Source organism: Macaca fascicularis, chromosome 1 (assembly GCF_037993035.2).
Source record: "Macaca fascicularis isolate 582-1 chromosome 1, T2T-MFA8v1.1".
Taxonomy (NCBI): Eukaryota; Metazoa; Chordata; class Mammalia; order Primates; family Cercopithecidae; genus Macaca; species Macaca fascicularis.
In genome coordinates, this window is record NC_088375.1 from 105,102,927 (window position 1) to 105,122,465 (window position 19,539).

Genomic DNA, 19,539 nt, shown 5'->3' on the forward strand with positions numbered 1-19,539 from the left:
TTGGCTCACTGCACCTCTGCCTCCCGGGATCAAGTGATTTTCCTGCCTCAGCCTGCCAAGCAGCTTGGATTACAGGTGCCCGCCACCACACCCTGCTAATTTTTGTATTTTTAGTAAAGATGGGCTTTCACCATGTTGGCCAGGCTGGTCTCAAACCCCTGGCCTCAAGTGATCCACCCGCCTTGGCCTCTCAAAGTGCTGGGATTACAGGTGTGAGCCACCATGCCCAGCCTGGAGCCGAACTTATTATCTGTGGAATGCAACTAAGATCTGGTACTCTGAACAACAATAATTCTCTAACAAAATAATCATAGAATGATCGATGGAGAAAGGATATAGAGATTGCCCAGCCTTCTGGCTTAAGTAAACACAACTGGGGGAATCTTCAGAGTTTAAGGACCACTGAGGATACAGAAGGGCTTTGGAGACCCCACTGGGCCTGCTAGCCAGGAGACCCTAAGTACACCGATTGTCTCAAGCCTGCTGGCTAAATGTTGCCTCCCCTCCAGCTCATCGTCTAACTGGCCAGGGGTTCCAACACTGGCCTCATTGTTTGGGCACCTATGGTTTGGGGGAGAGGCTGAAGGGAGCTGTATATAGCCTGTCAGGGAAGCAGCAGAAATCACCCGCTTTTTTTTTTTTTTTTTTTTGAGATGGAGTCTTGGTTTGTTGCCGAGGCTGGAGTGCAGTGGCACGATCTCGGCTCACTGCAACCTCTGCCTCCCAGGTACAAACAATTCTCCTGCCTTAGCTTCCTGAGTAGCTGGCATTACAGGTGCCTGCCACCACGCCTGGTTAATTTTTCTATTTTTAGTAGACACAGAGTTTCACCGTGTTGGCCATGCTGGTCTCAAACTCCTGACCTCAAGTGATCCCATCAACCGCTTTTCTCTATCAGCATCTTTGCATGTCTACCCTGAGCCCCATTTCAATGTGCTACAGTAGAAAGGACAGGATTTTGGAGTTGAACTGACTGCTAGATCCTTCATTTATTTACCCACTGAGCAATTTATTTCATTTTTCTGAAAATCAGAATAATAATTATCTTTTAAAGGTGTGATTATTAAATGAACAAAAGGTGTTAAAGTACTCAGCACAGAGGCTGGCACATAAGATGAGCTCAATAAATGTTTTTTCCTTTTCTCCCCTTTATTCCTTTGTAACTTTCCCTCTCTTCCACCTTTCTCTTCTCTTCCCCACTTCTTGGTATTATGTTTTCTTCCTTCCCCCTTTTCCCTAGTGTTTTCTTCCTTCTTATGCCTTCCTTCTCTACTGCCTCAGCACTCTTCACCTAATCCTTACACGTTCTCCTTAATATTCTCTTTGTCTATATGTTTGGGGGTTTTGTTTTACTTTCTTCCTGCAGTAGCCAGTGTGAATAAGTACTACACTAATGTCCACAAACCAAAAGCTTGAGACTTATTAAGCTAAACAAGGGGTTACAGACTGACAGTCCATGAACCAAGTCTAGCTCCAATATTCATTTTGTTTGGCCAGTAGCGTGCTTACACTTTTAAAACTTTAGATGTTCCTTTCATTTTTCTTTCAGAGTCTTGTCACCCAGGCTGGAGTGCAGTAGAGCAATCATGGCTCACTGCAACCTCCACCTCTCAGGCTCAAGTAATCCTCACTCCTCAGCCAACTGAGTAGCTGGGACTACAGACACACACCACTACGCCTGGCCAAATTTTTGTATTTTTGTAGAGATAGGGTTTCCCTATGTTGCCCAGGCTGGTCTCGAACTCCTGGCATCAAGTAATCTGCCCACCTTGGCCTCCCAAACTGCTGGGATTACAGGTGTCAGCCACTGTGCCCAGCCAAGATTTTTTCCCCCCCCCATATGAATATCAAGTTGCTCCAGTATCACTTATTTATTTATTTATTTATTTTGAGAGAGAGTCTCACTCTTGCCCAGGCTGGAGTGCAGTGGACAATCTCGGCTCACTGCAGCCTCTGGGTTCAAGTGATTCTCATGCCTCAGCTTCCCAAGTAGCTGGGATTATAGGCACGTGCCACTGGGTCTGGCTCATTTTTTTTGTATTTTTGTAGTGACAGGGTTTCACCATGTGGCCCAGGCTGGTCTTGAACTCCTGGCCTCAGGTGATCCACCTGCCTCGGCCTCCCAAAGTGCTAGGAGTACAGGCGTGAGCCACCATGCCCGGCCTGGAAGTCTTTAAAATCTAGTGGTATAAGTCTTCTAATGTTATTATTCTCTTTAGGAATATTTTAATTTTATTTTTTATTTATGTTTTAGAGATAGAGTTTGCTCTGTTGCCTAGGCTGGAGTGCAGTGGCAGGCGATTCTAGGTCCTTTGCATTTCTGTGTGACATTTAGAATCACCTTATCAATTTCTAAAAAACAAAAATTCCTGCTGGATTTTGATTGAGATTGTACTGAATTCAAAGATTAATGTAGGATGGGCCGGGTGCGGTGGCTCACGCCTGTAATCCCAGCACTTTGGGAGGCCGAGGTGGGTGGATCACCAGAGGTCAGGAATTTGAGACCAGCCTGAACAACATAGTGAAACCCCATCTCTACTAAAAATACAAAATTAACCAGGCATGGTAGTGGGCACCTGCAGTCCCAGCTACTTGGGAGCTGAAGCAGAATAGCTTGAACCCAGGAGGCAGAGGTTGCAGTGAGCCAAGATTGCGCCATTGCACTCCAGTCTGGGCAACAAGAACAAGACTCCATCTCAAAACAAAACAAAACAAAAACAAAACAAAGTTTAATGTAGGATGAATTGACCTATTTCCAATATTGAGTTTATCCATGAAAAATAATATAGCTATTTATTTACCTAGGCTTTCTATAAAAAATGTCTTAAAAAAAATATTTCTCTACCCTTACCTAGTGAAAAAAAAAATTTTTTTTTTTTTTTGAGACGGAGTCTTGCTCTGTCGCCCAGGCTGGAGTGCAGTGGTGTTATCTTGGCTCACTGCAACCTCCACCTCCCAGGTTCAAGCGATTCTCCTGCCTCAGCCTCCTGAGTAGCTGGGACTACAGGCGTGTGCCACCATGCCCAGCTAATTTTTTGTGTTTTCAGTAGAGATGGGGTTTCACCGTGTTAGCCAGGATGGTCTCCATCTCCTGACCTTGTGATCCACCTGCCTCAGCCTCCCAAAGTGCTGGGATTACAGGTGTGAACCACTGCACCCAGCCAAAAAATTTTTTTTTTTTTTTTTTTTTTTTGAGACGGAGTCTCACTGTGTCGCCCAGGCTGGAGTGCAGTGGCCAGATCTCAGCTCACTGCAAGCTCTGCCTCCCGGGTTTTTACGCCATTCTCCTGCCTCAGCCTCCCGAGTAGCCGGGACTACAGGCGCCCGCCACCTCGCCCGGCTAGTTTTTTGTATTTTTTAGTAGAGACGGGGTTTCACCGTGTTAGCCAGGATGGTCTCGAACTCCTGACCTCGTGATCCGCCCGTCTCGGCCTCCCAAAGTGCTGGGATTACAGGCTTGAGCCACCGCGCCCGGCCACCCAAAAATGTTTTTTAATAAAGTGTTTTCTTCATGGGCTGGGCGCAGTGGCTCATGCCTGTAATCTCAGCATTTTGGGAGGCCAAGGTGGGTGGATCACCTGAGGTCAGGAGTTCTAGACCAGCCTAACCAACATGGAGAAACCCTGTCTCTACTAAAAAAATACAAAATTAGCCAGGTGTGGTGGTGGGCGCCTGTAATCCCAGCTGAGGCTGGGCAGGAGAGGCTGAGGCAGGAGAATTGCTTGAACCCAGGAGGCGAAGGTTGCTGTGAGCCAAAATCACGCCATTGTACTCCAGCCTAGACAAGAACAAAACTCCGTCTCAAAAAAATGTTTTTTTGCTTCACACAGGCCTTGTCAATCTTTATTAGATTTATTTCTAGGTAACTTGTAGTTTTTGTTACTATTAAAAATACTTTCTATTTTTTCTTTTTTTTTGTTTGAGATGGACTCTTGCTCTGTCACCCAATCTGGAGTGCAGTGGCACAATCTAGGCTCACTCCGCCTCCCAGGTTCCCGCCATTCTCCTGCCTCAGCCTCCTGAGTAGCTGGTACTACAGGTGCTCACCACCACGCCTGGCTAATTTTTTGTATTTTTTGTAGAGACGGGGTTTCACCGTGTTAGTCAGGATGGTCTTGATCTCCTGACCTTGTGATCCACCCACCTCCACCTCCCAAAGTGCTGGGATTAGAGGTGTGAGCCACCGCGCCCAGCCAATACATTATTTTTAAGTTACATTTTATAATTATTTTTGGTTTATAGAAATGGAATTAAATTATTCCTCATACATGGCCAAGTGCAGTGGCTCATGCCTATAATCCCAGCTCTTTGGGAGGCCGAGGCAGGAGGATCACCTGAGGTCAGGAGTTCGAGACCAGTCTGGTCAACAATGTGAAACCCTGTCTCTACAAAAATACATAATTAGCCAGATGTGATGGTGTGCACCTGTAATCCCAGGTGCTTAGGAGGCTGAGGCAGAGAATCTCTTGAACCCAGGAAGTAGAGGTTGCAGTGGGCCAAGACTGAGCCACTGCACTCCAGCCTGGGCAACAGAGTGAGACTCTGTCTCAAAAGGAAAAAAAAATTATTCCTTATACAATAATCTTATAGTCATTTATATTGCTAAACTCTTGTTTTAAATTAAAACCATTTATCTGTGTGTGTGTGTTTTTTTTTTTTCTTTTGGCTTTTCTAAGTATACGATTATGTCATCTTTACTTTTTTTTTTTTTTTTTTTTTTTTTTTTTGAGACAGTCTTGCTCTGTCACCCAGGCTGGAGTGCAGTGGTATGATCGTGGCTCACTGCAACCTACACCTCCCAGGCTCAAGTGATCCTCCTCAGCCACCCCAGCAGCTGAGACTACAGGTGTGTACCACCACACCCAGCTAATTATTTTGTTTTTTTGTAGAGGCGGGGGTCTCACTATGTTACTCAGGCTGATCTCAAATTCCTGTGCTCAAGTGATCCTCCCACTTTAACCTCCTAAAGTGCTGGGATTACAAGTGTGAACCACCTCACCCAGCCTATATCACCTTTAAATGAGCTTTGTTTTTTTCTTTTCCAATATCCACTCCTTTCGTTGCTTTTTCTTGTACTCCTGTGCTGACTAGAACTCTATCTTTATTTATTTATTATTTAGTGTTTCTCCTCTCTTCCAGCATTAATCCATCAAAATAGGACTCTAGTGCTGTGCCGAACAGAAATGGTGATAATGGACATCCTTGTCTTATTTCTGGATTTTATTATTATTTTTCTTAAAAACTATGCCATAAAAAGTATTGTTTCTGATTTTAGAGGGAGTATATCTTGTGTTTCACTATTGAGGTTGATTTTTGGTTGCAGGTTTTAAAAGATATTCTTTTTTTTTTTTTTTTTGAGACGGAGTCTTGCTCTGTCACCCAGGCTGGAGTGCAGTGGCCGGATCTCAGCTCACTGCAAGCTCCGCCTCCCGGGTTTACGCCATTCTCCTGCCTCAGCCTCCCGAGTAGCTGGGACTACAGGCGCCCGCCACCTCGCCCGGCTAGTTTTTTGTATTTTTTTAGTAGAGACGGGGTTTCACCGTGTTAGCCGGGATCGTCTCTCGATCTCCTGACCTCGTGATCCGCCCGTCTCGGCCTCCCAAAGTGCTGGGATTACAGGCTTGAGCCACCGCGCCCGGCCTTAAAAGATATTCTTTATCAGGTTAAGGAGGATTCCTTCTATTTCTAATTGCCAAGCCTTTGGTTTTAGAATTAGTGGGCATTGGATTTTATCCTATGCTTTTCTGCATTTACAAAAATGATTATGTATTTTTTCTCTTTAAATATATTAATATTATTATTAATTATTTTGAGATGGGGGTCTCACTGTCACCCAGGCTAGAGTGTAGTGGTGCAATCTTGGCTCACTGCAACCTCTGCCACCTGGGTTCAAACTGTCCTCCCACCTCAGCCTCCTGAGTAACTGGGACCACAGGCATGTGCCACTTTGTATGTTTGATAGAGACAGGGTTTCACCATGTTGCCTAGGATGGTCTCAAACTCCTGAGCTCAAGTGATCCCCCACCTCAGCCTCACCTCAGCCTCCCAAAGTGCTGCAATTACAGACATGAGCCACCACGCCCCTTCTCATTTAATATATTATTGAGGTAAATTACATGTAAGGATTTTTCTCACATTAAACCACCTTTGTATTCTTAGGATAAATCCAACTTTGTCATGACACATTTTATGTTTTTACATACTTCTGGATTTTATTTGTATCAATTGTTTATTGCTGTGTAACAAACCAACCCTAAACTTAGCAGTTTAAAATGACATTTTTTTTTTTTTTTTTTAAACTCACAATTCTTTGGGTGGGCAATTTGGGCTGGTCTCACCTGGACTCATTTAGGTGGCTGCCATTGTCTGGTGACCTCAATAGAGCTGATGATCAAGGATGGCCTTCCTTACCATTTCAGCTGGCAGCCTACCAGTTGCAGTACCTTGCTTCTCATCCACACGGCCTCTCCAGAATGCCATCTTAGGCTTGTTCAGATGAAAATAGCATTCCAAGTGGGCGAGAGTGGATGCTTTAAGGTTTCTTGAAGCTTAGGCTCAAAAATCACATGATGGCACTTCTGTGACACTCTAGTCATCCTAGTAAGTCACAGGCCAGCCCAGATTCAGAGTGAAGAGACAGGCTCCTTCTTAATGGGAGGAACTGCAAATAATTTGTGGCCATTTAAAATGGCCAGGTGTGGTGGCTCACTCCTGTAATCCCAGCTACTCGGGAGACTGAAGCATGAGAATTGTTCAAACCCAGGAGGCAGAGGTTGCAGTGAGCAGAGATCATGCCACTGCGCTCCAGCCTGGGCAGCAGAGAAGACTCTGTCTCAAAAAAAGTAATAATAATAAATAAAATCAGCTATACTTTCCTAATATTTCGTGTCAGATTTTTGTACTTATATACATAAGAGAGATCAGCCTATAATTTATCTTTGTCATACTGTCTGTGTGTAGTTTTGGAATCAAGGTTGTATTTACCTTATAGAAAGAGTTAAAGTGTTTTTTTTTTTTTTCCTGAGACGGAGTTTCACTCTTGTTGCCCAGGCTAGAGTGCAATGGCGTGATCTCAGCTCACTGCAACCTCTGTCCCCCAGGTTCAAGTGATTCTCCTGCCTCAGCCTCCTGAGTAGTAGGGATTACAGGCACACACCACCACACCCAGCTAATTTTTGTATTTTTGGTAGGGACAGGATTTCACCATGTTGGCCAGACTGGTCTCGAACTCCTGACCTCAGGTGATCTGCCTGCCTCGGACTCCCAAAGTGCTGGGATTATAGGCATGAGCCATCACACCCAGCCATGCGATTTCTCCTCGCTGCAACCTCCATCTCCCAGGTTCAAGTGATTCTTGCGCCTCAGCCTCCTGAGTAGCTGAGATTACAGGTGTGCGCCACCACGCCCAGCTATTTTTGTATTTTTTGTAGAGACGGTTTGCCATGTTGGCCAGGCTGGTCTCGAACTCTTGACCTCAAGAGATCCGCCCACATCAGCCTCCCAAAGTGCTGGGATTACAGGCATGAGCCACCGTGCCTGGCCATAGGTAGTATTCTTTTATCTTTACAATCACTGCTCTTTCTATAGTTAGGTCTGCTTTTTCATTCTAATTTTACTTGTGCTTTCTCTTGTTTTCTTTATCATTCCTATCAGAGGTTTGCCTATTTCATTTGCTTGATCCTAGAAAACAACTCTTGGCTTTATTGATCCTCTCTAATTTATCTTTGTCTACTATTTATTATTTATTTATTTATTTATTTTTGAGACAAAGTTTGCTTTGTTGCCCAGCTGGAGTGCAATGGTGCAATCTCGGCTCACTACAACCTCCACCTCCTGGGTTCAAGTGATTCTCCTGCCTCAGTCTCCTGAGTAGCTGGGATTACAGGCACCCACCACCACACCCAGCTAATTTTTGTATTTTTAGTAGAGATGGGGCTTCACCATGTTGACCAGGCTGGTCTCGAACTGCTGACCTCAGGTGATCCACCAAAGTGCTAGGATTACAGGCGTGAGCCACTGTGCCTGGCCTTACTATTTCATTTTGGCATTTATGTTTATTATATGCTTCCTTCTTTTTTTTCTTTTTTTTTTTTTTGAGACGGAGTTTTGCTCTTGTTGCCCAGGCTGGGTGCAATGGCGCGATCTTGGCTCGTTGCAACCTCCGCCTCCCTGGTTCAAGAGATTCTCCTGCCTCAGCCTCCAGAGTAGCTGGAATTACAGGCATCCACCACCACGCCCAGCTAATTTTTTGTATTTTTAGTAGAGATGGGGTTTCATTATGTTGGCCAGGCTGGTCTCGAACTCCTAACCTCAGGTGATCCACCTGCCTCAGCTTCCCAGAGCACTGGGATTACAGGCATGAGCCATTGTGCCCGACCACTTCCATCTGTTTTCTTTTTTCTTTTTTGAGACCTGGAGTCTTACTCTGTTGCCCAAGTTCATTGCGCCACTCTGGAGTGCAGTGGTGCGAACTTGGCTCACTGCAATCTCTGCCTCCCAGGTTCAAACAATTCTCCTGCCTCAATCTCCCGAGTAGAGTAGCTGGGACTACAGGCTTGTGCCACCATGTCTGGCTAATTTTTTGTATTTTTAGGAGAGACGGGGTTTCACCGTGTTAGCCATGATGGTCTGTATGTCCTCACCTCGTGATCAGCTCACCTCAGCCTCCCAAAGTGCTGGGATTACAGGAGAGAGCCACCGTGCTCGCCTCTGTTTTCTATGAGTTTGTCCTGTTCTTTATCTGACTTTTTAAGTTAGAATAGCTCAATCCTCCAGCATTAAAAATGTTTCAATATAAGCATTCTGAGGCTACAACTTACCCTTGAAATACCACTTTGGCCTTCTCCCACAGGTTTTGTTCTGTATTTTCATTATTGGTCAGTTACAAAACATCTTTAAATTTTCATTATGATTTATTTGACAATACATTTATTTAGAATGGTGTTTTAAAATTTATAAATCTGTATTTTTTTAAACTTTAAGATTTTTTTTGAAATGCACATACACAGGAAAATACATAAAACATATATTTACAGTGTAATAAATTAGAAAGCAAACACCCATATAACCACCCCAGATTTAAAAATAAATAAATAAAATAGGCTGGGCGCGTGGCTCATGCCTGTAATCCCAGCACTTTGGGAGGCTGAGGCTGGCAGATCACCTGAGTTCGAGACCAGCCTGACCAACATGGAGAAACCCTGTCTCTACTAAAAATACAAAATTAGCCAGGCTTGGTGGCACACGCCTGTAATCCCAGCTACTCGGGAGGCTGAGGCAGGAGAATTGCTTGAACCCAGGTGGCGGAGTTTGCGGTGAGCTGACATCACGCCATTGCACTCCAGCTTGGGCAACAAGAGCGAAACTCTACCTAAAAAAAAAAAAAAAAAGTCAGGCGCGGTGGCTCACGCCTGTACTGTAATCCAGCACTTTGGGAGGCCGAGATGGGCGGATCGCAAGGTCAGGAGATTGAGACTATCCTGGCTAACACTGTGAAACCTCGTCTCTACTAAAAATACAAAAAAATTAGCCGGGCGTGGTGGTGGGCGCCTGTAGTCCCAGCTACTTGGGAGGCTGAGGCAGGAGAATGGCGTGAACCTGGGAGGCGGAGCTTGCAGTGAGCTGAGATCCGGCCACTGCACTACAGCCTGGGCAACAGAGCGAGACTCTGTCTCAAAAAAAGAAAAAAAAAAAGAGATTATCATAGCTGAGAAGCTCTCAGGGTTCTTACTCATAGCCCTCTCTCTGGCAGAGATGACTGCATTCTTGACTTTTGAGATCCATTTTCTTTTTTCTTTTTTTTTTTTGAGACGGAGTCTCGCTCTGTCTGCCCAGGCTGGAGTGCAGTGACGCCATCTCGGCTCACTGCAAGCTCCGTCTCCCAGGTTCACGCCATTCTCCTGCCTCAGCCTCCCGAGTAGCTGGGACTACATGCACCCGCCACCATGCCCGGCTAATTTTTTTGTATTTTTAGTAGAGACGGGGTTTCACCGTGTTAGCCGGGATGGTCTCAATCTCCTGACCTTGTGATCCGCCCGCCTCAGCCTCCTAAAGCGTTGGGATTCCAGGTGTGAGCCACCACACCCGGCCTTTTTTTTCTGAGACCCAGGTGACATGATGGTGTCACTCTGTCACCCAGGCTGGAGTCCAGTGGCACGATCTCTGCAACTGCCCCCTCCCGGATTCAAGCGATCCACCTGCCTCAGCCTCCTGAGTAGCTGGGATTACAGGCGCAAGGCAACACGCCTGGCTAAGTTTTGTATTTTTGGTAGAGACAGAGTTTCACCATGTTGCTCAGGCTGGTCTGGAACTCCTGAGCTTAAGTGATGCACCCGCCATGGCCTCCCAAAGTGCTGGGGTTACAGGCATAAACCACAGCTCCCGGCTCTATTTTCTTTATAGGCTTACCATCTATGTAGGCATCGCTAAACAATGTCAATTAGTTTTACCTGTGTTAAACTTCATATGCATATAATCATACCAGTATATACATCTTTGTGTCTTGGTTCTTTCATTCAACATGTCTGTGGGATTCATCCTTATTGTTATGTGAGCTGTGATTTGCTCATTTTTATTGTTGAATAGTATTTCAATGCCTAAGTATACTACTGATTCTTTGGTCCACTGAGGAGGGACTTCTGGCTTATTTGCTGTTTTTGTTTGTTTGTTTGTTTGTTTGTTTCCGAGATGGAGTATTGCTTTGTCACCCAGGCTGGAGTGCAGTGGCACAATCTTGGCTTACTGCAACCTCTGCCTCCCGGATTCAAGTGATTCTCTTGCCTCAGCCTCTCGAGTAACTGGGACTACAGGCGCCCGCCACCACGGCTGGCTAATTTTTGTTTTTTCAGTAGAGGCGGGGTCTCACCATGTTGGCCAGGCTGGTCTCAAACTCCTGACCTGAAATGATCCACCCACCTCAGCCTCCCAAAGTGCTGGGAATACAGGCATAAACCACCGTGCCTGGCCTTTTTTTTTGAGTTGCTCTGTTGCACCAGTGCAGTGGCATGATCTCAGCTCACTGCAACCCCCACAGCCCAGGTTCAGTGATTCTTCTGCCTCAACTTCCTGAGTAGCTGGGATTACAGGCGCACAACACCATGCCTGGCTAATTTTTGTATTTTTTTAGTAGAGATGGGGTTTCACCATTTTGGCCAGGCTGACCTAAAGTGATCCATCTGCCTCAGCCTCCCAAAGGGCTGGCATTACAGGTGTGAGCCACCACACCAGGCCTGCCTGTTTTTTTCATTACCTGGCTGGCCTCTATGGGTTGAGTTTGACATCTCTGGAAACCATTCAGGGTAAATCTCTCTTCTTAGATACTTCTATATACTAAGAAAGCCTGGGCTTGAACTGCAACAGAATAATGACTGCTAAACAGAAGGAGTAACTTCCCAACTATTTAAAGTGCAATATCCCAATATGGGTTTTGGAAAGGGGTGGGAGGCCTGGATTTGAAGAGGGGCCAAGCTGTGGGGAAGTAAAGAGCATGAGGGGAGGACAGATGAAGCCTGCCCTTGGTGTGAGGACTCTTGATGTGATTCCAGGGTCAGGATTCCTGTCATCCATCTGCTGGCCCTTTGGACCACTCGGCCACTGGCATGCTTTCCAAGTCTGTATCCATGAGTGGCATCAACTGTCTCTTGGACTGGTCGGATCCAGATGGTGAGCAAAAGTAGGGAGCAAAGCAGGGGTGGCCCCTTCCCCTATACATCTCGTTGCCACTCCTCATAGCTAGCTGTTTAGGGTTCAGATGTCCTGGATTATGTTTAGCCACATACCCTTGGAATCCCTAGAATGGCTTTTTTCTTTTATCTTTTTTTTTTTTTTTTTTGAGACCGAGTCTCACTGTGTCGCCCAGGCTGGAGTGTAGTGGCGCAATCTTACCTCACTGCAACCTCTGCCTCCTGGGTTCAAGTGATTCTAGTACCTCAGCCTCCTGAGTAGCTGGGACTATAGAAGCGCACCATCACACCCGGCTAATTTTTGTATTTTAGTAGAGAAAGGGTTTCACCATGTTGGCCAGGCTGGTCTGAAACTTCTGAGCTCAAGTGATTCACCTGCCTTGGCCTCCCAAAGTGCTGGGATTACAGGCGTGAGCCACCATGCCTGACCTCAGAATGGCTTTATTCAAATGAGCAATCTGAATTCTGGATTTTGGCATTCTGAAACTCCTACCAATGAAAGCGGACATAGGACATAGTGAGGTTCTCCAACCTTCCCTGTTACCAGAGATGGAGGACAGTTACCTGCAATGTACCTTGTCCTCAGATGGAGTATTGGGAGCTCTGGGTGAAACCTCTGATACATCAGTCTCCCAGCCACCGTCTCCACATGACCCTGGTGCTCTGTTCCCCTGGATAACCCTGGTGCTGTGTTCCCATGGCTCCTAAATTCTTCAGCTCTGCCCTGCTTAGACCCTGCCCCCTCTCCCTGCTGCCCACTGCCCGCCCTCAGGAATGGCGTCACATGCACCTGCAGCTTGGGAACCTGATCCAGGTGAAGCGGGTGGGGGAGGAAGCCCTGGGCGCCTTTGTCTGGCTTTAGCTAGACACTTTTCGTCTCCTTTTGTGTTGGCAGGGAATTTATCCCAGTCCTCTGCCATTGACCTCAGGAAACGGTGAGTGTGGGGGACTCAGAATCCTTCAAAAGCCTCTATAGGGGAAGAGCAATAAGGTCTAGGCCATGGTTTTGTAGCCCCAGGGGTCTCCCTGCTTCCTGAATCATTCCTCCCCTTAACATTTCTGATCTAAGACCTCCAAATATCCTTCCCTGAGCTGCATATAATTCACCCTCTTTTCTTTGGTTTGGGTGGGCTCACCAGGTTCCCGGTAGCTGCATGAGACCGGGGGAGAAATTAGGGAAAGAAAAGGAGTATCCAGGGCACAGGGTGTCCATTGAATAACAGAGCATGGGAATTGCTTGCTGTTGTCAGTGGTATAGGGTGAAAGGGCAGACAGACTGTTGAACAGTCTTAGTGAGGGAGAGTGACCAAGGACCATGGATCAGTTTAGGATGGCTCAGATAATAGACCAATGGGGATTGGCCCTAAGGAGGGCTGGGCAAGGGCTGTGGAGCTCCCAGCAGAGAGGGCAGGGCCTGAAGGCAGAGTTCAGGTCTGGAAGTGGAGGCTGGGAGATTTGAATAACTATGTAAATAAGCATGCAAAATCAGCACCTGCTTATTTGGCTCCTATGGCTGAAGCCTGATTAGAGTGGGTCAGCCCTCTAAGACAGTGTGGATGTGTAAGCAAGTAATGGTCCCTTTAAGATATCAGGCTCTGCTTTGTGGTCCTGAAAATCTCTAGCTGACACATCCTCCTGGCTCTGGGTTTGGGATTAGCTCATGGGATGGGGCTGATGAAATCCCAGGAAATTCAGTCCTTATTGGCTTTAGGCCCAGAGGCCTTCTCCAAACAGCAGAGAGGGTCGTACACAGGGCTCTTGTTCTGAGAGGAGAAAATGCCCCTCGGGAGAGCCCCCACCCCATACCACTTCCGTTGGGGAACAGCATGAGAGAGGAAACTGGGCCTCCCATCCTGAGCCTGGATTAGGTAGGAAGGAGGAGTCTGTATTTATCTGGGTGGAGCCTGGAGTTTTCTTCCTAAATAGAGGGGCTTGGGAAGCTGAAATGCCCACATCCAGGAAGTCCTAGGAGGTCAGGATGGGGGCTTATCTTTCTCTCCCAGTCCTTCCTCTTTCTTCCTTCCCATTCTGGCTCTGCTGGTCATGGATCCTTCATCCAGCATCTCTCAGGAAGTATCTTTTTCTTCATTTCCAGCATTACCTCCATCTTCTCATGTCTTCTTTTTCTCTCTGCAGCTGCAGCCAGCTGGAAGGACATTCAGGTACCTGGGCAGGCTCCTCCCTGCGACGGACCTTCAGCTTCCTCTTGGGAATGACTGGAAAGGCCAAGGTAGAGTCAGCTGGGGAAGCAGGAGGCTTGGGACCCACTGCCCTCTCCAGTTCCTTTTCTCCCATCCCACCATCGCCACCTCCCACCACTCCCCCTATTGGAAACTCAGAGCAATGGTTCCATTTTTTTATTTTTTTAAGAGGGGGGGGTCTCTGTCTCCCAGGCTGGAGTACAATGGCACGATCATAGCTCACTGCAGCCTCTAACTCTTGGGCCCAAGCAATCCTCTTGCCTTGGCCTCCCAAAGTGCAGGGATTACAGGTGTGAGCCACTGTGCCCAGCCAAATGCTTCAAATTTTAAGGGAACACATGCTATCTCTTCCAGCCTGTATCTCTGTGTCCCAGCAAATCACCTTTTCTCTGCTTTCCCCTACGCCTCCAGCTTAGCAGTCAGCTGTGGACAGCTGGAAGGGGAAAAGGGCCAGGAACCTCAGAAGCTGAGAAATGGCCTAGCCCTCCCTCTCTTCAGGCCTCACATAGCTGACAGGTGGGCAGCAGAAACCTCAACCATTGGACATAATAATGATAATAATTACAGCACTACTTTTTACTTCTTCATAGAGTATCAGGGTTTGCTAAGTGCTTTTACACTCATAATTTTATGGGTGGATACAGCAGCTGAAGGAGATGAAATCAGACCACAGGCAGAGTAGAAGCTGGGAAAGTATATGATTATGGAAGCACATGCATACCCGTACGTGTGCGGCCATGTGCTGTTCTGATCCCAGGAAGCAAAGGCACATTGTTCTCATCCTTATTACAAACCTTCGGGCTCTAGTGAAACCGGGAGCTCTGCCTACTCCTTGAATTCATTTCCACTTTCTTCATTTACTGTCAGAGTGAGCTGCCCCCCTTTTCCTCCCCTGGCCTCTCCAAGTATGCATGTGCTTTCCAACTTGGGGCGGCTTCTGAGTATTGAAAGAAACCCCAGGGAAGTCATCATCATATTCACCTTGAAGAGCCATGAGATTCTCACCAGTAAGTTTGCCTGGGCTCCTCCCAGCCCCACCCGCAGTGCCAGGGTTCTCCCCCTTCCAGCCTTTTTTGGCCAAGATTCCCTTTTCTCTGGGTGGGCTGGGAAGGTCAAAATGAAAGCAGGTCATGTTGTTAGCACCTCTCACCACAGGCCATGGGTGGGGAGTTGAGTCCGATGGAGGCATGAGACTGGGTGAGCCTCAGAAGAGGAGCAGCTGGAGAATCTGAAAGCTGATGGGAAGGGAGGGCAGGTGGGACAGTGAGGTTTCTCTTCCATGGGGGAACGGAGATCTTGAGGGAACAAAGCAAAAACAGAAACTTGGGGTCTGAGTCTCACCTTCCTACAGGCTGTCTCACTACAAGGTAGGGGAGTCTGCTAGTGGAATCACCCCCTTTTCTTGCCGTGGGAATGGTAGGGGAAGTCAGTACTGCCCAGGGGCCATCCAGATCCCAGTTAGTCTGTGTTTGTCCACCCTTGCCCTAACAGTCTGATGGAGGGTTGAGTAACCTGGTGAAGGGGAATGAGGGCAGAGACTTTGGAGCCCAGATGGGGAACAGGGAAGCGCCAGAGTGAGTCAGGACATTGCCTCGCTCAGCCTTTCCTCCCCACGTCTGTGGTCCTGTCTTCCTTTGTTTCCCTCTCTGCCATCTCCTGGTCCATCTTCTTTCCACCTTCATGAATATGTGGGCCTGCTTCATTTAATCTCTTTCTCCATAAGCAGTAAACATCAGGGGGTGGGGCTGGAGAGAAGCTCAGTCAAGCAGTGAGAAAAGGAAGTGGCTTAGTCCCTCCTACTTGAGTGGCATTGCACACTTGATGAAACACTTTCCAGGGGTCAGCTCATTTAATTCTTTTTTTTTTTTTTTTTTTTTTTTTTTTTTGAGACGGAGTCTCACGCTGTTGCCCAGGCTGGAGTGCAGTGGCGCGATCTGGGCTCACTGCAAGCTCCGCCTCCTGGGTTCCCGCCATTCTCCTGCCTCAGCCTCCTGAGTAGCTGGGACTACAGGCGCCCGCCACCGCGCCCGGCTAATTTTTTGTATTTTTAGTAGAGACGGGGTTTCACTGTGGTCTCGATCTCCTGACCTTGTGATCCGCCCGCCTCGGCCTCCCAAAGTGCTGGGATTACAGGCTTGAGCCACCACGCCCGGCCAGCTCATTTAATTCTTATAACAATTCTGGCAAAGATAAGTATTTCAATCTCAATTCTACAGACAAATACTTAAAGGTTAGTTACTTTGCCCAAGATCTCACAGCTCATAAGAGGTGGTGCCATATTAGAAACCCAGGGCTTTGGCTCTGTATTGCCTCTGTTTCTCTCAATAGCCCTAACACAACAGTTCATTCCCTCTCATCCTTTCCTTCTTCCAGCTTCTGGCTGGATGGCCACTTAAGGCAATTTGGCCTTAATCACCTCTTCCCAGATTATACAAGGTCCAGACCAATAGAAGAAAGAAGAAAAACAAATCACCTTGGGACAGTGTAGACCTTGGGCTTGGGTATCCCCAGGAGACCCATCTTTTCACCAACTGGCCAAGACTTTGGCAACCAGGTTCTTCCCTGGGACCTCCTCCCTATCCCTGAAATGGGAGGGACACATTTCGTCAAGTTAAATGGGCTAAAGAAGGTGGTGGCTATTTTTAGATCCTGGTATAAATGTTTGTTTTTGTGTATCTAAAAAAATTATTTCTGAAAATCCAGAAGATATCACTGGATAGGAGTAGAGGGGAGGCCGGAATGAAGAAGGGGCTTGGAAAAGCGGGGCAGGTGACACCAAGGGGAAGGGAAAAGTGTTCATTGTTCAAGAGGATATAGAAAATGGAAACTGAGTCAAGCTGCAGGCCAAGCTCACTAAACACAAGTGTTTTTAAAGGCAGAACACTTTTCTTTACCCTGTCCCTAGTCCCTTTCCTTGCTATTCATCTCCTAAGGGGAAGAAGAGGGCACAGGGTGAGGGGTAGGGTAACAGCAGGGGGATGGAAAGTAGACTGAAGGTTGGGGTGGGAGACAGAAAAGGGTTTGAGGGTCGGGTCCTCTTCTTTCATAGAGACCTTCTTAGTTGAGTTGAGGGACCGTGAGGTCCCTTGGAAAACCCCCAGGGTTCAAATTCTACGTTTCCTGGGTACCCAGGCTGGAGTGTGGCCCTTTAAGATTCTATCCATAGCTTGCAGCACTCTCCTGCCCCAGGCCTGGGAGAGAAGCTGAGGTCCCACCCCAGATCTTGTCTCTGGGCCTCCTGTGGGTGGAGCCTTGAGGCCAAGATTCTAGCCTCTGGCTGTCTGTTTTTAAATTTAGTACATTCCTGAGTCTTGGCTGCCCACCTCGGGGGAGGTGAGTCTGGAGTTCTGGGGCCAGGAGCCTCAGGACTCTTGGTTTGGGGGAGTTCCTACGCCCTCCCTGTAGGTAGGTATCCTTGGCAGGTGCAAGCCGGGAAGAACCAGCTATGGCCCTGGGAAAGTCCTTCCTGCTTTCTAATTTTCATCTAGCCTGAACTGGGCATGGTTTATTTCCTCTCCCTTTTTCCTGGTCTTTGCTATTTAAGGATCCTAAACAGGGGAATGGGTGAAGAAAGAGGTGAAGAAGGAGTTGCTAGGCAGGAGGGGAAGCTGGAGGGGCAGTGTAGGGGTAGTGCTGGGGGTGAGGAGCCTAACCAGCTCAGCCAGTGGTGAGGTAGTGGAGCCCAAAAATAGTGGCAGAGGCTAAAATTGGCACCTATGAGAGTGCTGAGTTGGGCTTGAAACCTGCAGCCTGGCCCCACTGCTGAGCCAGGGCAGGGAGCTGCTGGATCTGGGTTGGGTCTCCCCTCCCTCCCTTCTTCTCCCATGCCCTTTGGGGCCAGAATCAGGCAGGACCCTGTTAACCGAAGGCTCTGTCCCAGGCCTCTCTGTGCCCTAGTTTCTCCTGAGAAACGGGAGACCCTGAGAGGCAGAAATGAACTTCATTGTAAGTGATCATAGTTAAACTGGAGGAGGAATTGTCCCAATAGCAGGAAACTCACCCAAAGTGGCGGCTGGCTCAGGCTGGGGAAAAGGGTCCAGAGAGATGAATGCCCCACCTTACCCTGCTTCTTGTGGAGAGGCTGGTTGGGCCCTAACTTTCTTTGACTAGGGCAGGCTGGTTTCTGGTCTTTCAGTTTCGGCTTAACTTGCAACAGAGAGAACTGGAGTTAGACACATGGAAGGCCTTCGGTAAAAGTGGAGAATCCCAACCTAGTCCCCCAAAGTAGCTGGCAGAGGCGGAGCTAGGAGGAGGATGGGCAGAGTGGGGTCCGGAAGGCCCCAGAAGGGTGGGGCAATTGGGAGAATTCTCTTCTCTCTATTCTTCGACCTCTGCGAGTGAATCCTACCCTTCCCGTGTACTGGTGTACTGAAGACCCAGCGTTTAGTTCTTCTCTGATTTCCTCTCTCTCTGGCCACACCTGCCCCAATCGTAAAAGGGGGTCAGTCTGCTCAGGCCTGCTTTGATGGGACCCCCAAGGCCAGGAAGGAACTGGTCTTGGGTTCTCCAGGAGCTGGAGGCGGATGGAATCCTCCTGCCTGCGGGTCTTTAAAGACTGAGGTAACGCAGTGGGGGAGGGAGAAAAGGAGGGGGAGGGGAGAAGGGAAGAAGGGGAAGGGAGAGACCTGGGTCCGGCTAGGGCTGCCGGGCTGGGTTTTAGGAAAAGCAGAGCTAAGAGGCGGGTATCTGGGGCTAGAGGGCGCCCCCAGGCGCTGGAGGGGAAATGGGCAGTGGGGCCCCTCAAACCTGTCCTAGGACCCTCGTACCTCTCCGAGCTGCCCCCACACAAACCCTGGCGTCCCGTCCTGCGCGCCGGCACCCCGCCCTCCCTCCGCTCCGCCTCCCCCCTTCCTGAGCTTGGGCGGGGGAGGAGACTAGGGTTTGAGGAACTGGTGCTGGGTGCCGGGCGAGGGGAGTCAGACTTCCTGTCCCCGAGACCAACGCGTGCGGGCCGGACCCCTCCCCCCGCCCTCCCCCCAGAGTAGCCGGACGCCGGGGTCCGCGCCGTGTCCTCCCTGGTCCCCCAGTCCGATTATGTCTCGGATCGAATCCCTCACGCGGGCACGGATCGACCGGAGCAAAGAGCTGGCGAGCAAGGTGGGCTCGGAAACCCCTCTCCCTCCGCCGCTGTCCTCGGGGGCTCCCCGAACCTCGGCACCCGCGGTGCATCCTCTGTCTCCCAGTCTGCTTTCTGGGCGCCAAAATCGGGCGGAGCGGTGGATCGGCAAGCGGCGGGACGGGGTGGGTGGGGACTGCGAGCAAGTGGGTAAGGGTGGGGGGAGCGGCAGACGCGACGGTGCTGGGATCCCGGGAGGGAGCGGAGCGGACCTGGGCTTGGTCGCCTCGGAGCCGGCGGGACCGAGTGCTTTAGGCCGCTTGAAAGAAAGTTGCTCCGGTAAGGGACGGAGCGGGAAGAGGGAGGTGTGTGTCCCGGGGGTGGGGGCGGTGGAAGCTCCGGCACCTCCTCTCCCCCCGGGCCCTACCGGCTTGGCCTTGGCGTAGCGACCCCCCTCAACCCCCAGTCGCTGGCTTGATCGTTCCCCCTTTGTCCCCGCCATCCGGCGGAGGGGACGGGAGGGGGTGGTTTCCCGGCTTCCTCCTACCACCACCACCACCTCTCCAAGACAAAAGTCAGCTCCTCCTCTCCTCGCAAATGG

The 19,539-nt window shown here is 48.8% G+C and overlaps 2 protein-coding genes across 89 annotated transcripts in view; one reads left to right on the top strand and one right to left on the bottom strand.

The window, feature by feature from the left end:
- Positions 1-19,539, top strand: part of ARHGEF2 (Rho/Rac guanine nucleotide exchange factor 2) — a 68,656-nt gene that overhangs the window by 17,089 nt on the left and 32,028 nt on the right. For 9 of the 42 annotated variants that reach the window (XR_012413598.1, XM_015455926.4, XM_015455936.4 and 6 more), the window contains exon 1: positions 18,766-18,979. Coding sequence is in view for 16 of the 42 variants with exons in the window: in XM_015455926.4 (XP_015311412.1) it covers positions 18,917-18,979 (63 nt within the window). In the remaining 26 variants the exon portion in view is untranslated. Of the gene's footprint in view, positions 1-4,734; positions 4,847-11,543; positions 11,662-12,441; positions 12,617-13,384; positions 13,550-13,817; positions 13,912-17,177; positions 17,216-18,195; positions 18,443-18,765; positions 18,980-19,168; positions 19,278-19,539 lie in introns of those variants that run through there. The other 33 variants (XM_015455896.4, XM_073993026.1, XM_073993024.1 and 30 more) reach the window with 8 other exon arrangements.
- On the bottom strand, positions 8,894-19,472 carry LOC107130814 (uncharacterized). 47 transcript variants are annotated; one of them, XM_073993668.1, is made up of 6 exons: positions 19,033-19,472; positions 17,883-18,023; positions 16,356-16,464; positions 14,888-15,117; positions 13,783-13,897; positions 8,894-9,370 (listed from the first exon to the last, which is right to left on the bottom strand). In XM_073993668.1, the coding sequence occupies exons 1-3, from the start codon at positions 19,438-19,440 to the stop codon at positions 16,459-16,461; spliced, it is 555 nt and encodes a 184-aa protein (XP_073849769.1). In that variant the 5' UTR covers positions 19,441-19,472; the 3' UTR covers positions 8,894-9,370; positions 13,783-13,897; positions 14,888-15,117; positions 16,356-16,458. The 47 variants fall into 47 exon arrangements, 9 of the variants coding, with proteins under 9 accessions (XP_073849769.1, XP_065388444.1, XP_073849766.1 ...); XR_010582136.2 differs by lacking the exon at positions 19,033-19,472 and adding an exon at positions 18,649-18,704 and having other exon boundaries at positions 9,231-9,370; positions 15,026-15,117; positions 17,883-18,028; XR_012413801.1 differs by lacking the exon at positions 8,894-9,370 and having other exon boundaries at positions 12,107-13,897; positions 14,864-15,117; positions 17,945-18,028; positions 19,033-19,075.